The sequence below is a fragment of the Daphnia pulicaria genome, chromosome 1 (assembly GCF_021234035.1).
Source record: "Daphnia pulicaria isolate SC F1-1A chromosome 1, SC_F0-13Bv2, whole genome shotgun sequence".
Classification (NCBI taxonomy): Eukaryota; Metazoa; Arthropoda; class Branchiopoda; order Diplostraca; family Daphniidae; genus Daphnia; species Daphnia pulicaria.
Window position 1 is genome coordinate 40,043,904 of NC_060913.1, and position 23,562 is coordinate 40,067,465.

Below are 23,562 nucleotides of genomic sequence, written 5' to 3' on the forward strand. Positions count from 1 at the left end.
AAGTCAAAGCCGATTGAGAACCACAAAAATCAAAAGATAAAAATAAGGATCGACACAAAAATTGGAAGCGTATTATCATTCGTGACTATAACGTTGGGCTGGGTAATGGGAATCAATCGAGTTAGAGAGGGTTGTTACACTACTAACAAAGTGTTTTGACAGTGTGTGTGCGTAGATGTATATAAACCGAAAAATAATCCATCAAAATGGGGCTAGACTCTGGAATAATCATTTTGCGTGTGACAACAGAAAACGGTCGGTGGTGGGTGGGGGAGTCGATCGATTCGGTCAAGTTCGCGTTCTCCTGTCGACGTAGGAAAATAAATTGGAAAGAGAATCAAAAGAGGCTTTACTCTTGGATGGACGCAGCAGCAGCATCACTTGACTCGTACCCATTGTTGTTGGACAGGTCAACAACAACAACAAGCGTGGGTAAAATATATATCCCGGTAGTCCACATTATGAGAAACCATGTGCTACACAGAAGCTACACTCCATTCTGGACGCTCATCCTCCCGGACCTACGAGGACGATGATAATAATAACAAGTTGACAATGTTGACTCAATTTTAATCGGACGAGTGGTACTACTACTAGCGCGGTACAGGGCACAGGGCACACGGCTTTTGCACGTCTGGCAGAAATTTCAAGATGCGCAACATCAAAGCTCATCCGCTGCTTTTTCCTCTTCTTCTTCCGGGGAGGGTCACATCATTTTTATATCCCCGCCCTCCCCTGCCTAAAAAAGCCGTGGGAAATACTAAGAGATGCATACAAGAGGAGAATAAAAAATCAAAATATAGAAGAAAATGCAAGGATATGAGATATATCAGGGCAGTCGGATATTGGATATGTGGTGCTGCAAGCCACTGCGGAAGAAGAAGAATATCTCAAGAAAAGGAAAAAGAAAAACCGAGCCTGGATGATGGGAGCCTGCTGTGATATGCAATTCTCAAAGCGAAAGTGCTCCAGTCCTTCGTTCCATACCGGGAAGGAGGGTGCGCTGTACACCCCACCATGTCTTCATGCATTTAACATGCACGCGCCATCAAGTAAGGAGACGAGTTTCGTGTAAATCTTCCATCCTCCCGTCTTTATTCACATCTCGACGCTGTCGTCTATTGAAGAAAAACTCTCCAACAAAAAAATAGAAATTTCATCGATAAAATATTGTTCCCCTTTTTCCTTTTTGAAGTGGAAAATTATTTTAAAAATGAAAAGAAAAAAAATGGTAGCGCAAAAAGAAAAGGTGTACGTCGTACACACTACTACGAGAGGCTCGACAGCTGATTGGTCGGATATTATAATATTGAGTGGGTGCGATCTATGCGGAGGAGAGAAAATAAAAAAAAACTCCAGCGTGAGATGAAGCGATAAGCACGGCCATCCTTCTTTCTTTCCTTTCCTTTCCATGGCAATCATTGATTTTCACGTTTTCTTTAAGTTTTCCTGCGTCACTTGGTTCTTAAAAGACGAGCTAGAGAGATAGGCATCGCAAAGATTGAAACCGCCAACCGGCGATATTGATTAACTTAATACTATTCCGTCACGGAGTTTTATTTCTTTCGCAGTCCGCGCGGATGAGAATTCTCTATCAGCGTTGGTTCGACCGAGGAAGTGCGGATGTTGTTGTGCTATTTTGGTTAAGGGGAATCACCTCGGGCGTTTGCCAGTCAAGTCAATAACAAGCCTCCCACAAACATGCCCCAGTCTGCTGGATCTAGACCCAAATTTCTCAGTGTCTCTTTCACGCGGTGACTGAGAAACGAGATTATTCCCGTCACACATTTGTCGTAAAACATGTCGTGAAAAAAATATATGTATACACACACAAGTAAAGCTCTCGTAAAAATAAAGTTGATAGATTTAGTGAGTCTGTTTTTAAGTGACGACAAACCGGTTTTACGAGGCGATAGAAAATGGGCCGACAACTTGCGTGTGGTTTTTTAATATCAGAAATATATAGACAAGGTCGTAAAACATGTGGTGCTGGACACACGTCATTTCTTACGTATCGACCATTAATTTTTTGACCAGGAAAAATCGTTGCGACACGTGAGGTCATCAATAAAAAAAAAAAAAGGCAAAATAATTTGGCACACACTGAAGAATGAATTACAGTCCACTAAAAGTTTACGACAGAATTGAGCCAAGGTGGATTCAGTTATTTACAATTCTGCCTACCTAACCTACACACGAGTTCAATCTCTATAAAAGACATCTTGACTGAATAACACTTAACAATTTGCTACAGGATTGGATATAGATCTGACTTACCTTTTGTTTTAGGAATTTGAAGAGCCAAGAATGACGCACGATCTCGATGAAATGTTGAACACGCCATGGCCTGCTGTGCTGTGCCCAAGAAGAAGCCATCGTTCATAATAAAGAGACAGTACACGCTGCCATGCCAAAAACACAAAGACGACGACGAGAGGACTCGTGGCAGCCATAATTATCGACTCGTGCATCCTGCAGTAACTTTGACATCATCCACTACTGCCACTTGACGGTTCATCGCCGCGTGAGTGGACTCGCCAAGTTTTCGAGTGGAATTTCTCAGTCAAAACTTGGTTAAGATCCTCAGACTCGAGGCCACAATGCACATTTGATCCTTGCCTCGTGGTCGGGAAAAAAGTTTCACTCCAAATCTCGTTTTTTTTTTCTGCAACTCTGTGTGTGTGCACTACAGAATGCCCAGCAGGAATTACAAGTTTGGTTTGTGTGTGTGGGTGTATTGCACTTAACCAATGTCAAAAGTCAAACTCTAATAATGTCACGAACATAAAGTAACGTCCGAATCTGTTTTCGGATTTTTTAAATCTGAGAATGACCCAGGACGACAGACGACACAAATTTCGTAGTCAACAAGAACGCCATCTTGTAGTCACATTTTCAACTCGATCCCGTTTTCGTTTTCAAATGCAAATTGACTTTTTGAAGGACACAGCATCAAGGCCACACAAACAGTTAAAAAGGAAATGAGACTTTGGCTGTAAAACGTAAACGGCGATGACCACTGCTCACGCGAATACAAAATCAAAACTGCGCATGCACGCTTACAAAAGTAACAATAACCACAACATCCGGTTCATGATCATTTGTGAATCGCGGTGAATCGATCTGATTGCATTACAGTGCATGGTGAGCGGCCTCATGCCCTCATAACTCATAACAGGGTTCCAAATTCTCTAGGAGTTAATGGTCAAAAGTTAAGTTTCTTTACTCTCGTTAATTATTCACGATCACCCGACCAATCCACATATGTCATAATCTGAGGAATATGGGAGCACTTGGAACATAATTCGAATAGTACTAAACCTGAATGTGCGGATTTACAACCCAAGTACGCACTTGTGAGCGGCATGGATTAGCGCTGCACAGATTAACAAGGACATCGTAGCTATAAAAACTTGGCAGAAGAGGGCGATGGGAATACAGAGATCACCGGAACGATGGCCCTGCTGGGCGGTCTTCTTACTCTTACAAGATGATTTGGTCACCAACAGAACTGAGGCTTGAAGGTTGCTTAATTAATTAAGTCAGCCAAACTCCCAGTACCAGTCCCGCGGGTGAACGCTCACACGTCGCACCTTGTCACCCACGGGCCCAAAAGGGAACGAACTAGTCAAAAGGTTTAACACAACACCAACGGTTAGATTTAACAATAGAAAAGGATCACACAAAGACGCGCTCCAAATCAGCCAAGATAGTTCTCCGGACAAGTTTCTTGAAGAGTCCAAAAACAACTGACTGAAAAATGGGCCCTCTTTTTTTCTCCTTTAGAAAGTAACATCATACCAACGTTTGAATTACAGGAAGGTTGAGGTCGGCTCGACCTTTTTTAATTCTTCTTAAACTAGACGTAAGATTGGCGTTCAGTTTAAGCTGAGACCTTCCTTACCCTTGGACTGAATTATTTTTACAGTAGCTGTAAAATAATTAATCTCTGCTTCACATGGAAGCCATTAATAGCTATGCATAAAGCGAAATAAATCATGAGAAAGTTATGGAAAGTTTAAACATCCTGATAAAAATATCCCCGCATTGCCATATCCAGGCAATTTACCTGTAGGGCCGCTCTTAAAAAAGTGAAGGGGATTTTTTTTGCCCAGACATATACTCCAGTGATGCAATATTCCTCGCACAAAACACACATCCAACAGTTGCAACATAGAACCGGTGCCTAGCGGTACCTAGGTGTGCTTACCTGTAACACTCCCGCCGTGTTACTTAAAAACGAAGCTGTTTCAGTTCAGTGGTTTCCCAGTTAGTGTCCAGTGCTCAGCCAATCAAGTTGTTTGAATTTACAGACGATCAGAATGTCAAACAACGACACCATCAACTACAATGCGGATCAGTTGTTCGGCTGGGCGGATTACCTCGTATTTGTCGCCATGTTAGTCATTTCGGCTATAATCGGTATCTACTATGCATGGTAAACAAATTGAAGTTTCTCATCATGTAGTATTGTAAACGACGAAGATTGAGGTCAATCCCCGATGACCTCAATAAATTTAGGATCCATCGTCAAATATTTCAAGTTTCTTTTATTTTTATTTTACCAAAGCTTCGGAGCTAAACAAAACACAACTAGTGAATTTCTTATGGCCGGAAGGAACATGGGAACTTTCCCTGTTGCCATGTCTCTTATTGCGAGGTAAGATAATATTTTTTTTTTAAAGAACGGGAGTTTTTGTTGTGTATAAACAGCATGCATATTTTGACCTCTGCGCGTACCCCCCAAAAAACCCAAAGTTTCATGTCAGCCATCACGCTGCTGGGAACTCCTGCCGAAGTTTACCAATTCGGGACCATGTATTGGCTAATAGTGCTGGCTTTTTTTCTTGTCGTTCCGGCCACCAACTACTTGTACATGCCAATCTTCTACCAACTTCAAGTCACATCCGCTTACGAGGTACATCCTATAATTACTGCAATGACAACTGTCATTATTTGTTATGGCTTTCGCTAATCCTTTATCATTTATTCGGCACGGCAGTACCTTGAAGTCCGATTCAACAAACTTGTCCGGTGCCTAGGGTCGGCAACATTCACCGTTCAGATGGTTGGTACATATTCTTAATATAGATTATAGATTAGAGTATAATTATGGGCTTTAATCAACGAAAACAATCGGATTTGATTTTTCTTGCAGAGTCTTTACATGGCCGTAGTTGTGTACGCACCCGCTCTGGCTCTCAGTCAAGGTAATACATAAATACGCAAAATATTTACCTGCGGCCTGTTATCGATATTTTTTCTCTTATAGTGACTGGTATTCACGTCTACATCTCGGTCACGGCTATTTTCGCTGTTTGCATTTTCTACACTGTGGTCGTAAGTGAAATGATTCAAATTTTTTTAAAGCCAAAGAAACACTTGACAAAAGCTAATTGTCCGAACTATTTACAGGGGGGGATGAAGGCAGTCATGTGGACTGATACCGTTCAAGTTATTATCATGTTCATTTCGATGGCTGTGGTGGGTTTCTTAATTCATCTTTTAAAATGATCGATTCGGATGTCATATCGTTAGGCTTAATTTACATGACGTCAATTTTTCACAGGTGGTATTTAAAGGGGACGTTGACAAAGGTGGTAGTGCAGCTGTGTGGGCCGCAAACCAAGCTACAGACAGAGTGGAATTTGGAGAGTATGGCCACAGAAGTTTTCTACTTTCAAACATTAAATTAATGACATTTATTCTTGCTAGTTTTGACCCGAGTCCCGCAAAAAGACATTCTGTCTGGTCGCTAATCGTCGGGGGTTACTTCACGGTGGGTGTTAAAAGACTGTAACATTTATTCTACTTTTTCTTATCCCTACTGTAAAAATGTGCTTTTATCGTTTTAGTGGGTGACTATTTACGGAGTGAACCAATCGCAAGTGCAGCGGTACTTGACAGTAGCTAACATCCGACAGGCTAGAAAGTATACAACTAAAAAAACCATAAAGATAAACATATTTGCCTGTTTTAAAAAATGTGTTTACCTTTTGATGTTTTCTCTTTACAGCGCTGTTTGGATCAACTTGGTCGGGTTGGTCGCCCTCATCTCGCTGTGTTGTTATGCTGGCATGGTAATCTTTGCACGATACGAAGATTGCGACCTTCTTGGTGCTGGGGTAATCCAATTATTAAAGTCGTCAATAAATCTGGCAAAAATAAAATACGGGAAATTTGAATGCAGCTTGTTTCTAAACCGGATCAGTTATTTCCACGGTTCGTTATGGACACACTCGGAAACTATCCCGGAGTTCCAGGATTATTTGTGGCCGGAATTTTTAGCGGTGCTTTAAGGTATACGGCCTAACTAATGGAATTTTTTATGTTTGTTAATTTACCGATTCGTCGTACAGTACGGTTTCAAGCGGTTTGAACTCGTTGGCTGCCATCTGTTTGGAGGATTTCGTCCGACCCTTCTGCGGACGAGGAATGAGCGATGCCCAGGCCACTAACGTTTCCAAATTCATTGCATTGGGTTTCGGTGCCTTGTGCTTCGGGTTGGTCTTTGTAGCTGCCCAGCTGGGTAACGTCCTTGAAGTATCATCAATGAAACAATTAAATAACAACAAATTAGTGAATCAAGATTCCGTGTTCATACTTACAGGCCGCACTGAGCATCTTTGGAATTCTCGGGGGACCACTTCTCGGTGTTTTCACGTTGGGAATGTTCTTCCCTTGGGCCAACGCTATCGTTAGTCTTAAAGTTTACATTGGTTTGTGCCAGTTTCATTTTATTTTTGACCGTAGGGAGCTGCGGCTGGCCTCTTGAGCAGCCTCTCTCTGATGTTATGGATCGGTATAGGGACGCAAGTAGCTAAAGCACAAGGTTACCTAACAGTTCCACGCAAGCCTGTCAGCTTCGAAGGGTGCCCGCCCTTCAATAGAACCAATTTTACCAGTTTTACGACGACAGAATTGACTACAATGGACTGGGAAACAACTACCTCAATGCCTCTGTATATGCAAAAATTGAAATCAAATGTTCTGTACGTTTAGCTAATGCAAAGGATTAATCAAAAATAGGGAAGATGAAGCCTACGAACCACTGGGTTTGTACAAGCTTTCGTACATGTGGTACTCCGCTTGCGGATGCCTTACTGTAATTGTGGTTGGCTTGATCGTGAGTGCCATCACAGGATTACAAGACCCTCGAAAACTAAATCCGTCACTTATCTGCAATACTGGCAAAAACATGTACTGGTTCCTACCTAAAAGAGCCAAAGAGGTAATTAAATACTTAAATTTGAATCTATTCCTTTCATAAACGGTTCTGTTACCTCAATAGTTTTTACGATTCCACGTTGGCGACGATTACGTAAGTTTTACTTCAACGTTTTAAAATTCTGCATTTAAATCTAAGCATAACTGATCACTGGTTTGACAGGTTCCTGAAATCAAAACGAAACCTGAGGAAAAAGTAGGTGAAATCAATGTAGCTTTCTCTTCCAGCAATCCCGATGATTTCCAAACAATAAGCAGCATTAAAAGGAGATCGTCGGATAAAGACACAGAATAAGCACGGTTTCGTAATCATTAATTTTTATTTACTACTCCGTAATACCTTTCGTACAATAATTTGTTGACAAATTTAACCATTTTACTGGTAAACATGTTCAAAACTGTTGAAATACTTCCCCCTTTTATAGCCAAAACTCCAAATTTTGTTTAAAAAAAATGGAAAAACAATCGGGAAAAAAAAATCACGAAACGCAGCGATGAGTCATTCGTTCAATTAAGCTTTTGAGCTCCAGAAAACGGTGGTCAGTCTCCCAAGATGGACAGCATAAACCTATAATAGATAAGCGGGCATTGAGTCGAATAAGAACTGAATAACTTTCTGCTGATTGAGTAAAAAGCCATTCATTTGCTTCTGCGCTGAACGACAGATTGGGTCTGACGCGATCAAGGCATTGGTGGGCTTCTTCAAAAGTGTGTTCAACGTCAACATTCAACTGGAAGGGATGGTTATCATCACATTCCATAGCACTGGCCAATGACTTGACCACTTTGACGAGGAATCGGACCGATTCCGTCTCCTCTTGGAAAAAATTTCGGGGTTCCCGATCATACAAGGGCTGTTGAATTTCATCAATTTCAACCGGATCACAGTTTTTCAACAAATCAAATATGACTGGAACAATGTGTTGCTTAGGAAACCAGTGGTGAATGTGAAGAGCAAATTCTTCAAGGCAGCAAGTAGGACTCATCTGAAACATGCGCGGATTTTCTGGGGAAGTACTGTTTAGTGAGGAGACTAGATCCGTCAAAAAGAAAGCTGTATCTCCTCGAATGTCTTTTTCCTCATCTTGAATAAGATTCAAAATAAGGAGGAAAAGATTTCGACTGGTTTCCGCCGTTTTATACGTCCTTTCTACTAATAGCCTTCCCGTCATTTTGAGACTGGCAGCAGCCGCGGCACGGAACGGTGGCGCTTCTTCTGGTTGTGAAGCGTCCAACAAACAGCGACTTAGTCGAAAAATGACACTGTCTAAATTGTCAACCGGAAGGCTCTTCTCTATTGTTTCTTTGATGACAGCAGACGCTGTTGGGATCGCTGATAGAGCCACGGCAGAACCTAATTGCCTTGTTTCGATGAATGTGCCCAACAGGAAATCAAGGTTCGCTTGAAGCGATGTATCACTTTCCAACAGACAAGTAGCTCCTCGAGCCAGAACGAATTCGAGACAGGCAGGTACCAGACTAGGGTACAACTGCCAATGGCTGATGTAGTACGTAACGAAACAAGTTACGGTATTGGCCAAAACACTGGAACTCGACAAGCGAGCCAATCGATTTTTAAGACCTCTCAGGGCCATCTCCACTACATCCGTTCCTGAAATACAGTCAATAAAACATGTCAGTTCATAAAATAATGAAAAATAATCATTGGGCTAATTTCTATACCGTTATGGATGGGTAGAAAGTGTTCGATGGCAGGCAGCATGCAGTTGAGTGAAATTTTATTGACGATTAGTTCCGTTTTCAGCCTCAGCCAGTCGCAAAAACCGGGTTGATTGTAGTACAGCTTGCGAACCAATTCCTCTCTGTAGGGTTTGAAAAAATCCACGTCCCCAGCCATGCTCGGCAGCATTTGGAAAAGCTTCAAAATGGCAGATTTGATGTAATAACTGCGATGGTCATTCTCCACGGGAACAAGTGCCGAAACTGCCTCGCGAATCATCTCCCAGTCTTCGACGCTAAGTGCGATGTCACGACAGCGACTTAAAAATTCGAACACAGCCAATAGGCATCCGTGGAGGCTGTTTGTAGTGGAGGATCCGATGACACAGAAATGCAGTGGTATTTCGGAACTCTTTTGCGTTACCAAGACCATAGCATCTTCGCAAAGTTGCATCGTGATCCATTTGGTTTTGAAGAGCGAGACAAACGCCAACAGGCTTTGTGCAGCCAATTGCCGGACCTGAACAACTGGATGGCCAAGTAATGCCATGAGTTTGGAAACGAAAAGGGAATTTCGGGCTTCGTTTCCATAGTCGGGCGAAAGGCGACTTAAAATGCTGAGACTTGGAATAAGACCACCGCTAACTAGTTGTTGATCTTCGGGTTGTTCGGCTAACTTTTCAAGGAAGAATGACTCTAATCCTGGAAGTTTGTGAAAGATCTCTGCCGTCGTCTTGCTAGATGCACCAATCAATCGCGGAATAACGGCTCCGTGTAACTGTAAAGCGGCATTGCGAACGGACCAGTGCGGATGCGCAAAAGAGTCGACGCTCAACTTGACGATGGGCTCCATCAATTCGGGCTGTAATCCAACACTAAGCGAAGCATCGTGAACCAGCGACTTAAGTAAATGCATGGCCACTGACTGGGGCAAATCACAGACATCATCTTGTCGTTCATTCATATCAACTGGGCGCTGGGCAACGTTAATCAATCTTTTAGTTGCCACTACGAGTAATGAATCCTGGAAGAAACGTTAACAATACATTATTTGATTTTATTTTCAAATATATATACGGTTGAGAGCTTACCGGTGAAGACTTTTCTGCTTGACTGCTTACAATCTTGCTAACCAAAAAAGCTAGCCCAGCCGAGCGGCGAGTGATGGATGCCCCCAACTTTGAATTTTCGAGCCGTTGTAGAAAATTGGTCAATATCTTTCCAGGAATGGTTCTGATTGCTTCCTCTTGACTGGCAAACAATTTTCTACACAGTAAGCCCATAGCATCGCCGGCTGCTTCAATAGCGCCTTTATGGCGACAACGGATGAGAATTTGATACACTACTTGGGCGCACTGATCAATCTGGTGGATCCGTTCTTCTTGGGGCAGTCGCTCGTCCTTTAGCAGCAAAGTGGCAACTTGAACAGCCAAATAACCCGATTCCTACGTAAATGAATTCAATGTTTAGCGACACTGGAAACATTAAATTGTTACAAGTTTCTAAACCTTCAAGTTAAGCCAGGCGCAGGCCAAGACCAGCTGTTGCTGAACACTGATGGCTATCGTATCATTCATGTTCGTCGAATTATTTCGGCGAACAATATCGTCAATGGATTGACTCATCTCCTCGAACGATGGCGCCACATCTACAAGTAAAATTAGAAATCATAGTTTTAAAATGGTTAATTTTGATATCTATAAAAGGACATTACCTGGACTTCCAGTTGATTTGCTGGCTAACATGTCCAGCATATAACAACTTATCGTTTGACTTAGTTCAATCAAACTTGTGTAGGATGTCACCGAGTGTGAATGGTGTGGAAGCTGAAGAACTTTGACCAGAGCGCCAACGAAACCATGAACAGGTTGTTGAGCTGCTCCGGACATCCAGTCTAACTTAAGTTGATGAAACCGTTTTTGAATCTCCCCCATCAGAAAGTCTAACGTTAATTTTGGTTCGATATCCTGGCTTGTAGGTGACCAATGACTAATCATTTGAATTACGGCAGCACCGCATTCACTCCGCTGGAATTTGGCACTATCGCACATCTCTAATCCTTGGCGGTAAAGCAACTGTAAATAACTGGAAGGTGGGCACGGGAAAAAGTCCCGCAGAATATCCGCTGCTTTATGGCGGACGTCAATCACCTCATCCATTAAGCAGATGGTGTAATGGTCTAGAGGTATTTTTCCAGTAAAATCCCAGCGATCTCCGGCTAGCTGGATCAACTGATGACGTTTCGATAATGAAGCCCCTTTAGCTAGACTGTCTGCCTGAGCATCACTATTGCCAAACAACTGCTGGATGTAGCGAAGGACACCTAATGAAGTAACTTTCTTCTGATAGCTGGATAAAGGAGTCAAACCCTCAAGTAGTTGGTCATGAAGCTTCCTCAAATTTTCAATATCTTCATCTAAAGGACAATTGCCTTTGATCCTGCTAAGACAAGACTCCAATAGGCGAATCAAGAAAAGCCGTGTGGTGGACAGCAATTTCAATCTAAATTGCGGATTGTCAGATCGGAGATTGTTGAGCAAGAAGTTGTTCATCAAATCCCAATCTTCGGCGCGGATGACTTCTGTCTTCTTATTCGTATGAAGTAGGATTCCAAATGCAGCTGCTCTTACTTCTTCTTCGCTATGATTCAAGGCTCTATAAGTAAGTAGTCTATCTCTGTCATCTAGATGATCCATCAACTTCAATAGCGATATGTAGGCTAGCCAATTGAAGTTATCAGATTTTAGGAGGCGTTGTTTCAGTTCGATCAGAACCACAGGCGAGGTGTGAATCAAGCACGGAAGCCAGTAATGGGCGGCATTTAAATGGGTGTTTCGGTTCGAGTGGTTCAATGCATCGAGCAGTACACTTTGGCAGTAGTCTTCCCACTCGTCAGGAGTCAATTTTTTTGTGAAAGCTTTGAAGAGAGAGGTTCCAGCTGCCAAGAGAATATTTGAATCAAGACTGGTCGTTATAGCGTAAATGGTGTCGGGGTACTCGCACAAAATTTCCTTGAAGTTGGTGAAAGGCAGTACGGTTGCCAAGATAAGGTATTTTGTCCTTGATTTCCACGTCAAGTTGGTCAACGCCATCTTAGCCACGATATCGGCGTACTGCGATGTTGGCTGGGCGATACGCCATATATCGCAGATTGTCGCTAGGCATTGCTCTGGTAAATTTTGCACTTGAGTTGTCTCCCAATGAAGATTGATGATGTCCATCATCACACTTTGAGGCAGGAGGAATTGGGCACGAACAGGATTTGTATGGGGAATAAAGGGCACAATACTTCGGATATATTGAAGCCAAGCAAGCAGGAGTTTCATCTGATGGAAATATGTTGCACTGAAATTTTTCAGGAGTTGACAGATTTCTTCTGCGATGGTAATTACAGTCACTTCACATCTGTCAGTTGGTAGACAATCAATTATGCCGAACAGGAAGCACATTTTTGGAATAGTCTCTGTAATTTGTGAAGACTGAGCCATCAAATCCTCTACTGCCACAGGATTATGCTGGATGTATACTTTTGTCAAGCAGTTTACTTTCCCAGCAACTATGGCAAGGTCTATTGTAAGGTTTGCATTTCTAACCAGTCCTTCAGTTATTGACAAAAGATCAGGGGGCTCTGTTAACTTAAAATCTTTTCTTCTCGATATTTGAATTGTTGTAAGAAGAGCCTGGAAAAATGTTGTAAAGGAAAACACATATAGAAAATACATACGTAAAAAATAAAACAAAAATTCTAATAAAATATACCCTAATTGTGCCGTAAAAGGCTTCTGATTGAACATCATGAGAAAGTGCTTTTGCCACTGTAGTATGATGATTAAAATTCTCTTGTAGGTTTGTATCCATTTTTATGCTTTTGATCAATTACGGGATCGGCAAAGCTTTACAGAAAAAGAATCGCTATTTAGTTTATAGAAAAATTCGAAGATACAATAATTTAAAAGTCTGTCAATACCGTGCCAAAGCAAATCACATGTAGCCGTCTAGCCGATAATCAAAACATGAGAAAAAGGAGAAGTCTGCAATTAAGCTCTGTTGCCACTTGTAAAACAACGGTAAAAAAAAGCTGTCATCCACCGTCCACCCGTGTATGAACATGGTGTATTAGTATGGTGGGGGAACTTTTGTTGGAATCGGCTATCTCGGCTGAAGCCAGTGGTCACGTATGATCAGCGCTTCCTGGTGGACAATTGGGTGAACTATGAGCTATAAACGGTTTGAAAATTTTCTAAGTCCGATTGCACTTTGCTTATGTACTTATAAAGCTATAAAATCGTAAAAAATTAGTCAATAACAGTAATTTAGTATTATTTTTCCAGCTTAAATTATTTCAAAATTAATAGACAACAAATATGAAAAAAAAAAGAAATTAGGTAATTGGGACTCGATACTGGCTATCCAGGAGTCGTAGCTCGTTTCTCTAACCATTGCGACAACCGGTATATGTCTGCACTTGAAAATGTTAAATATATATACTATTTTACAGACGAATTATTTTACAAAAGATTAGTATTTTGGTTCATAGAGGGCACCAACAATACGTGACCAGCCCTGCAATTGGCTGTTGAGAATTCACTAAGCTCCGCCTCTTGTCCGGAAACTGGCTTCATTCGAGATAGCCGATTCCAACAAAAGTTCCCCCACCATACTAATACACCATGGTATGAAGAAGAATGCTATTAATTCACTTAAGTACAGCTCACTTCGTACAAGTTACATAACCACATATAATTTATAATTTCGTCACCCGATTTTTCGGTTGGCAACACCATCACTTGCTTTCATCATCCATCATTTTTATGTTAATCAATAATTTGTTTAATAATCACAAGATAACTAGATAACGCTGATAGGAACAATAGAGCATGTGGTAAAAAGATGAAGCAATGTTATCTCTATAAAAAAAATAAATATAAACATAAACATATGAAAAGCCAAACTGAGATTCAAAAGTATTGCCGTTCTCATTTGAAGTTCCGTTCTTTGACATAGTTCAAAATGCGATTCAAAATGAAACCCAAAATAAACTCAAATGGACAATGACGTAATTCGGTAATTGCTAATCTATTAGGTAATTTACGTACAACACGAGTAGCAAAATAATTTACGAACAGGAAAAAAGCGGGAGGTTTCAATTTACATAAAATACTATAAATTTTCAATGATTTCCTCAGAAAAATATGAGTGAATTTAAGCTTTAGAAACTGACACGCAAAGGCATTGACCTTCGCTAAAAGTGATCGGAAGAAGTGGTTGGGAACCCGATTCGCGTGTGAATGCGGTTGTGGCTTCAGGCACTCGTTCACTCCCCTCGTTCTTCCTCGCGTATAAACGGCATGCAGTTATTTATATTTTCTCTAGCGATACTGTAGCTGCAGTCCAACATTGTAGGCAGCATGCAGCAGACATGGTTTTTGATAGTCACCTTGGGTTACATCCATACAGTTTTAACTTTACCTCAAACGCTTAGGTATACTTAATAAATTTCTAAAACAAAATAAAAACAGTTTGTTAGCGTTTTGTTTCATTAAATACAATAAAGAGCTTTAGAGGATGAAGAGGGGAAAGCGCTAGCTTTTTTGGAAGAAGAAGAACGCATTTTAGCCGAAAAATGCTTCGAAGCAGCGGAAGCCAGCTGGAATTACAACACAAATATAAACGACGTTAACCAGCAGAAGGAGTTGAACGCAAGTTTAGAATATTCAAAATTTGCCAAAATGTTTTGGCAGAATTTAAACAGCAAATTCAAATCGTGGCCTGATTTCAAAGACCCGGATCTCAAAAGAAGATTCATTAGAGCAACTGTTCTTGGCTCATCCGCACTACCGGAAGAAGATCTCGTGCAAGTAAGACTTTATTTATCTAGCAATTTGATAGTTCATTTAAGAAAAAAAGCATTAATTAATTGGACTTGTTTTTCTTCAAAGTATAATCAACTCGAGTCGAACATGAAAAAAACTCAAAGTACGACCAAAGTATGTGCCTACGAAGATCCAGCTAATTGCAACCTATCCTTGGATCCGGGTCAGCAAAGATTAAAATAAAAATGATAAACTATACATTAATTCAAACTAATAATTCAATTACAGATGTTAAAAAAATCATGAAGGAAAGCCGAGATGAAAAAGAACTTCGTCACATGTGGTCAGAATGGCACAATAAGTGCGGGAATAAAATCAGAAAGCCCTATGAACAATTTGTCAAATTAAGCAACCAAGCAGCTCGCCTAAATAGTAACCAAATTATTGATTGACTTGCGACATAGATAAAATAGTCAAAATATCTTGTTTGTATGGAATAACAGATTTTTCTGATACTGGACTTTACTGGCTTCGAGAGTATGAGTCAGCAACGATAAAAGAAGATTTTGAAAAGCTGTATGACGTACTTGCGCCGCTCTATAAACAAATTCACGCATATGCAAGAGCCAAATTGCGCAACGTTTACGGAGACCAATTTTCTTCAGACGGACTTATCCCAGCTCATTTACTTGGTCATTTTAAACTGCATTAACTCTAGTCGGTAAAATTTTAAACGAATTTCTTGTTACAGGCAATGTTTTTGCGTCCAACCTGGATGGTGTGTACTCGTTATTAATTCCTTATCCCAAACGAGTTTCCATTGATGTTACCGAAGCAATGAGGGCACAGGTCTAAAAAAACGGTTAACCATTAGTAATTTAGAAACGCTCATTAACGAACTTTTGTGCAGGGATACACTCAGTTGAAAATGTTTCAGAAATCCGACGAATTCTTTACCTCATTAGGTCTGATTCCAATGCCCGAAGAATTCTGGGCAAAATCGCTTATTGTGAAGCCAAAAGACCGTGAAGTTATTTGTCATGCAACCGCTTGGGATTTCTGTAACGGAAAAGACTTTAGGTACAAACAATTTGCGATATGAAACATATCTAGAATTAAGGCTAAGTTAACTCTAACATTTTACCGCTGTGTCGAATATAGAATCAAACAATGCACCGAGGTCAACATGCGAGATTTCATTACTGTCCACGTAAATATTTCTGTTTATGTTTATAGTGAACTCTACTTAAATGATATGTCATATAGCACGAAATGGGACATATCCAATATTATCTGCAGTACAAGGATCTGCCACATATATATCGCGAAGGAGCGAATCCAGGTTGAAGTATTAAACTAGACAGCAGATAAACTAGTAGTAACTTAAGATTTTATTACCGATAAAGGTTTCCACGAAGCTGTTGGAGATACGTTGGCTCTTTCTGTACAGACTCCAAAACACTTGAAAGAGATCGGTTTACTCGATCAGGCCACTCAGATTGATGACTACGAAACTTCCATCAATTTTCTGATGGCCATAGCTCTGAAAAAAGTCGCCTCACTTCCATTTGCGTACATAATCGATAAATACCGTTGGGCCATTTTTGATGGATCAGTCGATCCCTCAGAGTATAACTCGTATTGGTGGAAATTGAGGTGCTACATAATGAATTTTTAAAATTATTATTTAACGGTAATACTTTACAATCCAACAAACCAATCAGGAAGGAATATCAAGGCATTAAGCCTCCCGTTGAACGATCGGAAGAGAATTTCGATCCGGGCACTATATACCATGTCGCTTCTCACGTCGACTACAGCAGGTGAAAACAAAAATTATTCAGAAATTAATTTAAAATTGTCAGGATGCGGATAATGTAACCTACCTTCTCTTTGTCACAGGTATTTTGCGGCCACTATCATTCAGTTTCAGTTCCATCGTTCCCTTTGCAAGGAAGCTGATCAATACGATCCGCAAGATCCTTTAAAACCTCTGTATAATTGCAACATTTATCGAAGCAAGGCAGCCGGATCAAAACTAGCGTAAGTTCAGTTGTCTACAGAAAAAAGTGCGTTAAAGATTAACCGATTGTTGCCATGGCAATATATGATACACACTAGAGCTGGACTTGCAATGGGAGCATCCCGACCTTGGCCAGATGTCATGAAGTCGATGACCGGTCAAGAAATAATGGATGGATCGGCCATACGCGAATATTTTAAGCCACTGGAAGAATGGCTGGAGATTAGAAATGCCCAACTTGGCGAAGTACCTGGATGGGCTTCAAGTTAAATTATTTCCAACTTCATATAGAAAGATAAAATCTTCATTGTTAAACTTGTTCTTTGAATGGGTTTCTCCCAGGTCACTTTGGTGCTCCATGTTGGGGAAAATACAATAGCTGATACCATCGAATTTCTATAAGACGCCCATGCTCTGATTTGTATTTTACCTTATACGTAAATCGCGATAATAACAAGAAATAACGGTACAATATTTCAAGTTTACGAATTAAATGTAAATGAGAAATCACATTCGGACATCGACACGCGCAAAAAATAACGCACATGAGGCCAAATTTCAATAACAAGTTCTAGCAACTGACGAATCACCCCACTCTTACGTACCCATTTATCTTAAAACTTTTCATTCTGTATCCGGCTGGCAACAAACAACAGTCAAAGTTGTTTAGTATGCAACGCGCTACTCTGTAAGACCCTAAAGTAATAAAAAAAAACTCATTTACCTTCCGCAGTCAGTCGCCACATGTCTTCGGTCTGCTGATCGGACTGTAGGCAGCGTACGTACGCCGCAAGGTACCCGAAGGGAATGTTAAGGGTATTCTAGTTGGTATAGTAGTATTGGTATAGTTTTACAAAGACAGAGCTATAGAATAGTTATAGAATAATAAAAATATTCTGTTATAAAGGTAGGCCTATTATTAAGATGGATTAATAACATTTAAAAAAAATTTATGCCCTTAGTTTCCGGAAGATTGTAATAAGCAAAAATCGAGAAAGAGATTAAAAGAATATTTCCGCATGTTTCTATCCAAACATTAAATAAAAATTAAATTCCAAAAAAACCTAATATGATATGGCGCGGCGTAAGGGTAAGCGTGACTTTGGTGCGGCGGAGGCTTCGCCCCGCCACCCCACGTCACACCGGATCTTGTTAAAATTAAATTTAAGTAACTACCTATCAGCACTTCTGTTACTGGAGATTGATAGCGTTCGGTGATAACATACAGTGACTTCTATTCTATCATACAATAGTAGTCGATTGTCACGTTACGTTTATATCCCTGTCACATGTCTCTGTATTATCGTCTGCTATAACAGCTATTGAAATTCTGTCAAAAAGTAACCAGAACTCCGTTTGATCAAATGCCTGAATCGATTGCAGCCAAATTTTCAGAATAGATGTAAAAAATTGTAAGCTACCGATTACTGCCATTGAAATGCAATAAAATTGTTGATTACAATCAATAATTGCCAAAAACTAGTGCATCCATCTATGTAGTGTTACGAGAACTGAGGGTGCCCATGTAAACCATACTGAAAACGAAACTTTGACCAGTAACCCTTCGGGTAATTCAAGTTTTCGTCTTAGTTGACAGTAGCTTCAGACATGGAGTGGAGACTGGCAGCTATTTTAGGGCTCTGCCTTTTGGCTAGCGCTTATTCACTTCCTTCAGTAAGGTAGGAATATTAAAATCAATATTTTAGAAAGTAAATAATAATTTAAATAACTCTGATGATTGGTAGTTTGTCGGAAGAAAATGATTTGGAAACAAAGGCTCGTTTGATTCTGGACGAGTACAACCGACAGTCGTCGGAAGCGTGTTTCAAATCAGCCAGCGCCAATTGGAACTACGCCGTAAACATCAATGACGACAATGAAAAAATTAAGCTGCGGGAGAGTTTAGAGAACACCAAATTCCAAAAGGAATCGTGGAAAAATATTTCCAGCCAGTTCAAAACCAGAGACAGTTTTAAAGATCCTGTTCTGAAGCGAATGTTTCAAAAGATATCCATCACTGGAATGTCAGCCGCAGCCCTGCCTGAAGAAAAACTGAAAGAGGTAAATCACTAAAAATCCAAAAATTGGCATTTTCTGAATCTTATTATCTTTTCCTTAAGTTTCAACAAATAAAAAGCACCATGGCCAAAATTTACAGCACGGCAAAGACATGCGCTTATGAAAACCAGTCTCAGTGCAATCTTCCTTTAGATCCAGGTAAATACAGCTGCGACACAATATTATTAATGTGTTTTTTTACACAAGTGTTGGGTTTTTTCCAACAACAGATGTGACGCAAATAATGAAGGAAAGTCGCGATGAAAAAAAATTGCGACACGCCTGGTTAGAATGGCACGATAAATCTGGTGTTGAGATAAGGAAATTTTACAAACCCTACGTCGACTTCAGCAACGAAATCGCCAGAATAACCAGTTGAGTATACTAAACTACATTAGTTTTTAAGATATTTGCTTTTTAAAAAATAAGTTTTAAAAACTTCTTGGAAATACTCTAAAGACTTTAGTGACGCTGGGGCGTTTTGGCTGAGAGAATATGAGTCTGATACGATCAAGGAAGATATTGAGCAACTCTGGCAAACTTTAAAGCCATTTTACCAACAAATGCACGCATACGTGAGAGCAAAGTTAAGCGAAACTTACAAGGATCAAATAACAGAGGACGGGCTTATTCCTGCTCATCTTCTCGGTAATTATTTGACGTATTCAGAAGTTGGTGGGGGAAAAAATCTTTCTGCTACTTCGAAAATTAAATCTGTAGGCAACATGTGGGCTCAATCTTGGGAACACATTTACCCATTGGTTGTTCCCTTCCCAGAAAAGGCATCGATTGACGTCACTGAGCAAATGAAACAACAGGTCTGATTCGCGCTGACGTAGCTGCTTGACACGCTGTCAAATATTCTGTTACTTTGCATGTACAGGGCTACACACCGCTAAAAATGTTCCAGAAATCGGACGAGTTCTTCACATCGTTGGGTCTTATTCCAATGCCACCCGAGTTTTGGAAGGAATCTCTCTTAGAAAAGCCCAAGGATCGCGAGGTGGTGTGTCATGCTTCAGCTTGGGACTTTTGCAACGGAAAAGATTTTAGGTGAGCTCCTTTACACAACCCCGGCGCTGTACATAGAAGTAGTTCGAGATGGGAATAATCGAGATAGCTTATAAACATGTCTGTTATGTTCACAGGATTAAACAGTGCACGGTCGTTACCACAGAACAACTCGTCACAGTTCACGTAAAATCTTTAAAATATGTACAACTTGATTATTTCCCTATCGCATAATCATAATTTCATATTGCTATGACAGCATGAAATGGGACACGTACAATATTATTTACAATATAAAGATCAACCGCTCGTATTCCGCCGAGGAGCCAACCCAGGTTAGTAAACAAGAAATTCCCAATCAGGCACTTAATTGTATTATCGTAAATTCGATTAACGCAGGATTTCACGAAGCGGTCGGGGACACACTGGCGCTATCTGTCACGACACCCAAACATTTGAAGGAGATTGGTTTGCTGGACGAATCAACTCCAACAGATGATTACCAGACATCAATCAATTTCTTGCTGGCCATGGCCTTAGAAAAAATAGTTTTCGTTCCATTCGGCTACCTTATCGACAAATATCGCTGGGACATCTTCGATGGAACTGTTAAGGAAACCGAGTACAATGCGTACTGGTGGAAACTCAGGTTTGAAAAATTCAGTAAAATTCAGTTCATAAATTAATAACCTCAAATACTAAGAAAATGTAAAATTGTCAATTCTTTTTCCATTTAAAGGAAAGAATATCAAGGAGTTAAACCACCCAGCACTCGAACAGAAGAACATTTTGATGCCGGTGCAAAGTATCACGTCCCCGCGGACGTCGAGTATTTGAGGTACTACGATAGAATGTAAAATTGACTATTTGAAACTTTATCTCTTTAACGCGAATTTTAGATATTTCGTGAGCCACGTCATCCAATTTCAGTTCCATCGTTCCTTGTGCAAAGAGGCCGGCCAATACGACGCGCAAGATCCACTGAAGCCGCTTCACAATTGCGATATTTACCGGAGCAAAGCAGCTGGAGCGAAACTAGCGTAATTATTCAAATGACATTACAAAATGAATGCAGATGGTAATTTAAGCGATTCCGTTTATCTTTTAGTGCTGGCCTGGCAATGGGTTCGTCTCGGCCATGGCCTGAAGTAATGAAAGTAATGACCGGTCAAGAGAAGATGGATGCTTCAGCTATACGCGAATATTTTAAACCACTTGAAGACTGGCTTGTTTTGGAAAATGCAAAACTGGCTCAAACACCTGGATGGCAATCATAACCGTTTTGAAAGGAAAGCAATTCTCATTATTGAATCTGACTCTGATTTCGCAGCTTTACATGCTTGTTTTTAAACCCCCCCCTGTTGTGTATGTGTATCAAGGACATAACACCCCCCCCCCCCAAAAAAAAAAAAAATCAAATTTTCAAAAGATCTGATTGAATAATAGAAGTGAATAAAATGAGTAGAACTACTTGAACATTAAAATCCCTCTTTGTAAAATATGCATTCTGAGAATAGATGAGGTATGACTGAACAAGTTTAGCAGTCACACAAGGTAAAAAGTTAAGGTACTTGATTATGATTAAAGCAATGACTGCTGGCTAATCAAACTAGTCAATCAATCAATCATTGAGCTGCATTGAGCAATTAATTCGGCTAGGAAAGTTTAAAAGAAACGAGAAATCCATTGCTATTTTAACTCTTCACTGAGTGTCAGATAAATATCGAGAAGCCCTGCTAGAATTATCAAATCACGAGAAATACATCAAGTTTATCACTTACTCGAGTTCTATGCAAAACATCGGTAATCACGAATTGAAGACTTTCGTTGTTGATAATGTTGAAAAAAAAAATGCTCGATCGAAACACCTGCAGCAGACGTTTTGAAATTCTTCATCCTCAAGCGGCCATAACACGCACCACGCACTACATCTCTGGACTACCGCCAAACTAAAAATCTTTTGGTTTAGCAAAATCCGACTTTTTGTTTAAGTTTTTGAGGAAAATGGGTGATGTGGAGAAATGAATATTTCCATTATTAGAGGCTAAACTGGCTAGGATTTGAAAACATGTTTTTCGTTTTCTGTTTGGTTTTTAAGAAATCGAATACAATATTTTTAACCAGTCTAGATCACGAACTAAATTAAATGTTGGTTTTCCACTTTATTAGACGAAGGCTGCGGGTCTAAGCGAAAATCAATAAAACAAAACTGGATATTATATTATGACATCTACATCCCAGCAAGCTTATCGCGGAAATTGTCTAGTCACTGCAGAGATGCGTCGTTCTCTCTAGGCTCGTTCCAATTACGTTCCCTGAAAGTGTAAAACTTACTGTGTCACTTCATCTTGACACGTAGCATTTCAATGACAGCACGAAAATGTTTTCATGGAAGCGTTTACCATCAGTTTTACTTTTGAGTTGTTTTGTATACATCCTTCAGGTAGTCGTCAATTAAACCATGATGACCACACTAAATTCACATCGGTACAAAAATTCAGTTGAATTCAATCAAGAACGCGGGGAATGTTCCAATGTCGGAAGAAAAATACTTATTTGACAGTTTTCGGCAACCTGTTGTGAGAAAAATGTGATGAATTAATGTGGCCGAGTTGACCAATGAAGTTAAAACGAATGTAACAGAAATCTAATCACCCAATTCGGAAACCAGAAGGGAGATTTTCTTTCCGATGACGAATATGGAAAAAATTAATATTCAGGGTTAATAATTCTTTAAATCTTTGTGAAATTAAAAACTTACAGCTGTCAAATCATTTTTTTTTTTAAATTATCTCCAGTTGGAAATCGACATGTTGCACTTACTTTTCACAAGGACGCGTCATCTTTCACTTGAAACTGGTAATTGAATTCCATTAAATAACAATTTTTAAAAAGTTTTTCGCGCGACTTTAAATGGTAATCTTTTTTAAAAAATAATGACACCATCAATTCTTAAATTACCAACAACAAAAACTTTTGGTAGTTCAGTATGGTAGAATCTAAATGGATGGCTTGCATTTTTCTCATGGTTCACGTTTAATTAATTTAATGGAAAAGGTCAACCCAAAGACTCAAGGACAACTTGAAGATCAGCTCCTTCTACCGAACCCCTGCAATGAACAGCAGGTAAAAAAGGTTGTCCCGCTGAGCAAATGAAAGAGACGATAGTAGAAATAGTTGGCCAATAGAAAAACTGAATGGATATACTTAGAATTGAAATTCGTACCATTGCGGACATTTCAAGAATAACAACACCCACCAATTCCTGGAAAAACAAAAACTAAAACGAACCGAAAACGAATCCTATTAACAATGAGCCAGCTGTCAGTCAAAAATCCTTGCAGTACACGGTTCACGTATCAAAATGGGAAAAGTAAAAAGAAAAGTCTGGCGGAAACAACGTCAAATACGAAACGACTGGTTGTCAACTTGTCAACTGTGTTTTAAATAAGCAGCGGCTAAAAAAACAAAACAAAGACGACAGAAATAACAAGTCTCCCGATCTAAAATGAAAGAACCTTTAGACAGCTTTGGGTTGCTTACAAAGTTGAGCACTGCAGTAATAATACTACCCGACTTTGTGTGGTAGGCGTGGCGGAAAACAAAAACAGGTTTTCTCATGGTCTAAAAAAAACAATGCCAGACGGACGGAATAAACTCGAAATCTCATTCGTCGAACTACTTTCGAAATTCGAAAAACTTGTCGTTAAGAGTGTCTACCATCAGTCTACCTGTTCAATGAAGAAAAGT

The 23,562-nt window shown here is 40.0% G+C and overlaps 4 protein-coding genes across 4 annotated transcripts in view; 2 read left to right on the forward strand and 2 right to left on the reverse strand.

The window, feature by feature from the left end:
• LOC124320237 (neural cell adhesion molecule 1-like) overlaps positions 1-3,311 on the reverse strand; it is a 44,521-nt gene extending 41,210 nt beyond the window's left edge. Inside the window, exon 1 of the mRNA XM_046783011.1 lies at positions 2,278-3,311. The gene's annotated coding sequence lies outside the window, so the exon portion shown is untranslated. The remainder of the gene's footprint in view (positions 1-2,277) is intronic.
• A 762-nt stretch (positions 3,312-4,073) lies between these two features.
• Positions 4,074-7,718, forward strand: LOC124320293 (sodium-coupled monocarboxylate transporter 1-like). The gene is made up of 18 exons (XM_046783100.1): positions 4,074-4,438; positions 4,571-4,660; positions 4,759-4,918; positions 5,003-5,068; positions 5,159-5,210; positions 5,273-5,340; positions 5,416-5,484; positions 5,570-5,655; positions 5,716-5,779; positions 5,856-5,932; positions 6,017-6,125; positions 6,191-6,300; positions 6,360-6,543; positions 6,611-6,697; positions 6,754-6,962; positions 7,030-7,231; positions 7,292-7,321; positions 7,391-7,718. Exons 1-18 carry the CDS (start codon positions 4,323-4,325, stop codon positions 7,520-7,522), a joined length of 1,911 nt encoding a protein of 636 aa, XP_046639056.1. The 5' UTR covers positions 4,074-4,322; the 3' UTR covers positions 7,523-7,718.
• LOC124320223 (thyroid adenoma-associated protein homolog) lies at positions 7,529-13,008 on the reverse strand. Its single transcript, XM_046782978.1, has 7 exons — positions 12,875-13,008; positions 12,667-12,800; positions 10,622-12,587; positions 10,416-10,555; positions 9,999-10,352; positions 8,911-9,931; positions 7,529-8,839 (listed from the first exon to the last, which is right to left on the reverse strand). Exons 2-7 carry the CDS (start codon positions 12,763-12,765, stop codon positions 7,707-7,709), a joined length of 4,713 nt encoding a protein of 1,570 aa, XP_046638934.1. The 5' UTR covers positions 12,766-12,800; positions 12,875-13,008; the 3' UTR covers positions 7,529-7,706.
• Positions 13,009-14,240: 1,232 nt separating this feature from the next.
• LOC124324598 (angiotensin-converting enzyme-like) lies at positions 14,241-21,163 on the forward strand. Its single transcript, XM_046784380.1, has 27 exons — positions 14,241-14,389; positions 14,462-14,765; positions 14,847-14,943; positions 15,009-15,152; positions 15,224-15,412; positions 15,472-15,569; positions 15,631-15,800; positions 15,882-15,930; positions 15,987-16,062; positions 16,127-16,376; positions 16,445-16,543; positions 16,623-16,763; positions 16,842-17,008; positions 17,225-17,238; positions 18,334-18,422; positions 18,489-18,804; positions 18,864-18,960; positions 19,032-19,175; positions 19,261-19,449; positions 19,522-19,619; positions 19,685-19,854; positions 19,950-19,998; positions 20,072-20,147; positions 20,212-20,461; positions 20,552-20,650; positions 20,712-20,852; positions 20,921-21,163. Exons 1-27 carry the CDS (start codon positions 14,316-14,318, stop codon positions 21,087-21,089), a joined length of 3,759 nt encoding a protein of 1,252 aa, XP_046640336.1. The 5' UTR covers positions 14,241-14,315; the 3' UTR covers positions 21,090-21,163.
• Positions 21,164-23,562: the final 2,399 nt, after the last annotated feature.

Bases quoted from the DNA above. Each gene is read 5' to 3' on its own strand.
- LOC124324598 (XM_046784380.1), top strand. From the start codon at position 14,316: ATGCAGCAGACATGGTTTTTGATAGTCACCTTGGGTTACATCCATACA. The intron at 14,390-14,461 runs GTATACTTAATA...AATACAATAAAG, and splicing joins ACTTTACCTCAAACGCTTAG to AGCTTTAGAGGATGAAGAGG. The intron at 16,377-16,444 runs GTGCTACATAAT...CAAACCAATCAG, and splicing joins TCGTATTGGTGGAAATTGAG to GAAGGAATATCAAGGCATTA.
- LOC124320223 (XM_046782978.1), bottom strand. From the start codon at position 12,765: ATGGATACAAACCTACAAGAGAATTTTAATCATCATACTACAGTGGCA. The intron at 12,588-12,666 runs GTATATTTTATT...ACATTTTTCCAG, and splicing joins CCTTTTACGGCACAATTAGG to GCTCTTCTTACAACAATTCA. The intron at 10,353-10,415 runs GTTTAGAAACTT...TCATTTACGTAG, and splicing joins GCGCCTGGCTTAACTTGAAG to GAATCGGGTTATTTGGCTGT.
- LOC124320293 (XM_046783100.1), top strand. From the start codon at position 4,323: ATGTCAAACAACGACACCATCAACTACAATGCGGATCAGTTGTTCGGC. The intron at 4,439-4,570 runs GTAAACAAATTG...ATTTTACCAAAG, and splicing joins ATCGGTATCTACTATGCATG to CTTCGGAGCTAAACAAAACA. The intron at 7,322-7,390 runs GTAAGTTTTACT...CTGGTTTGACAG, and splicing joins TCCACGTTGGCGACGATTAC to GTTCCTGAAATCAAAACGAA.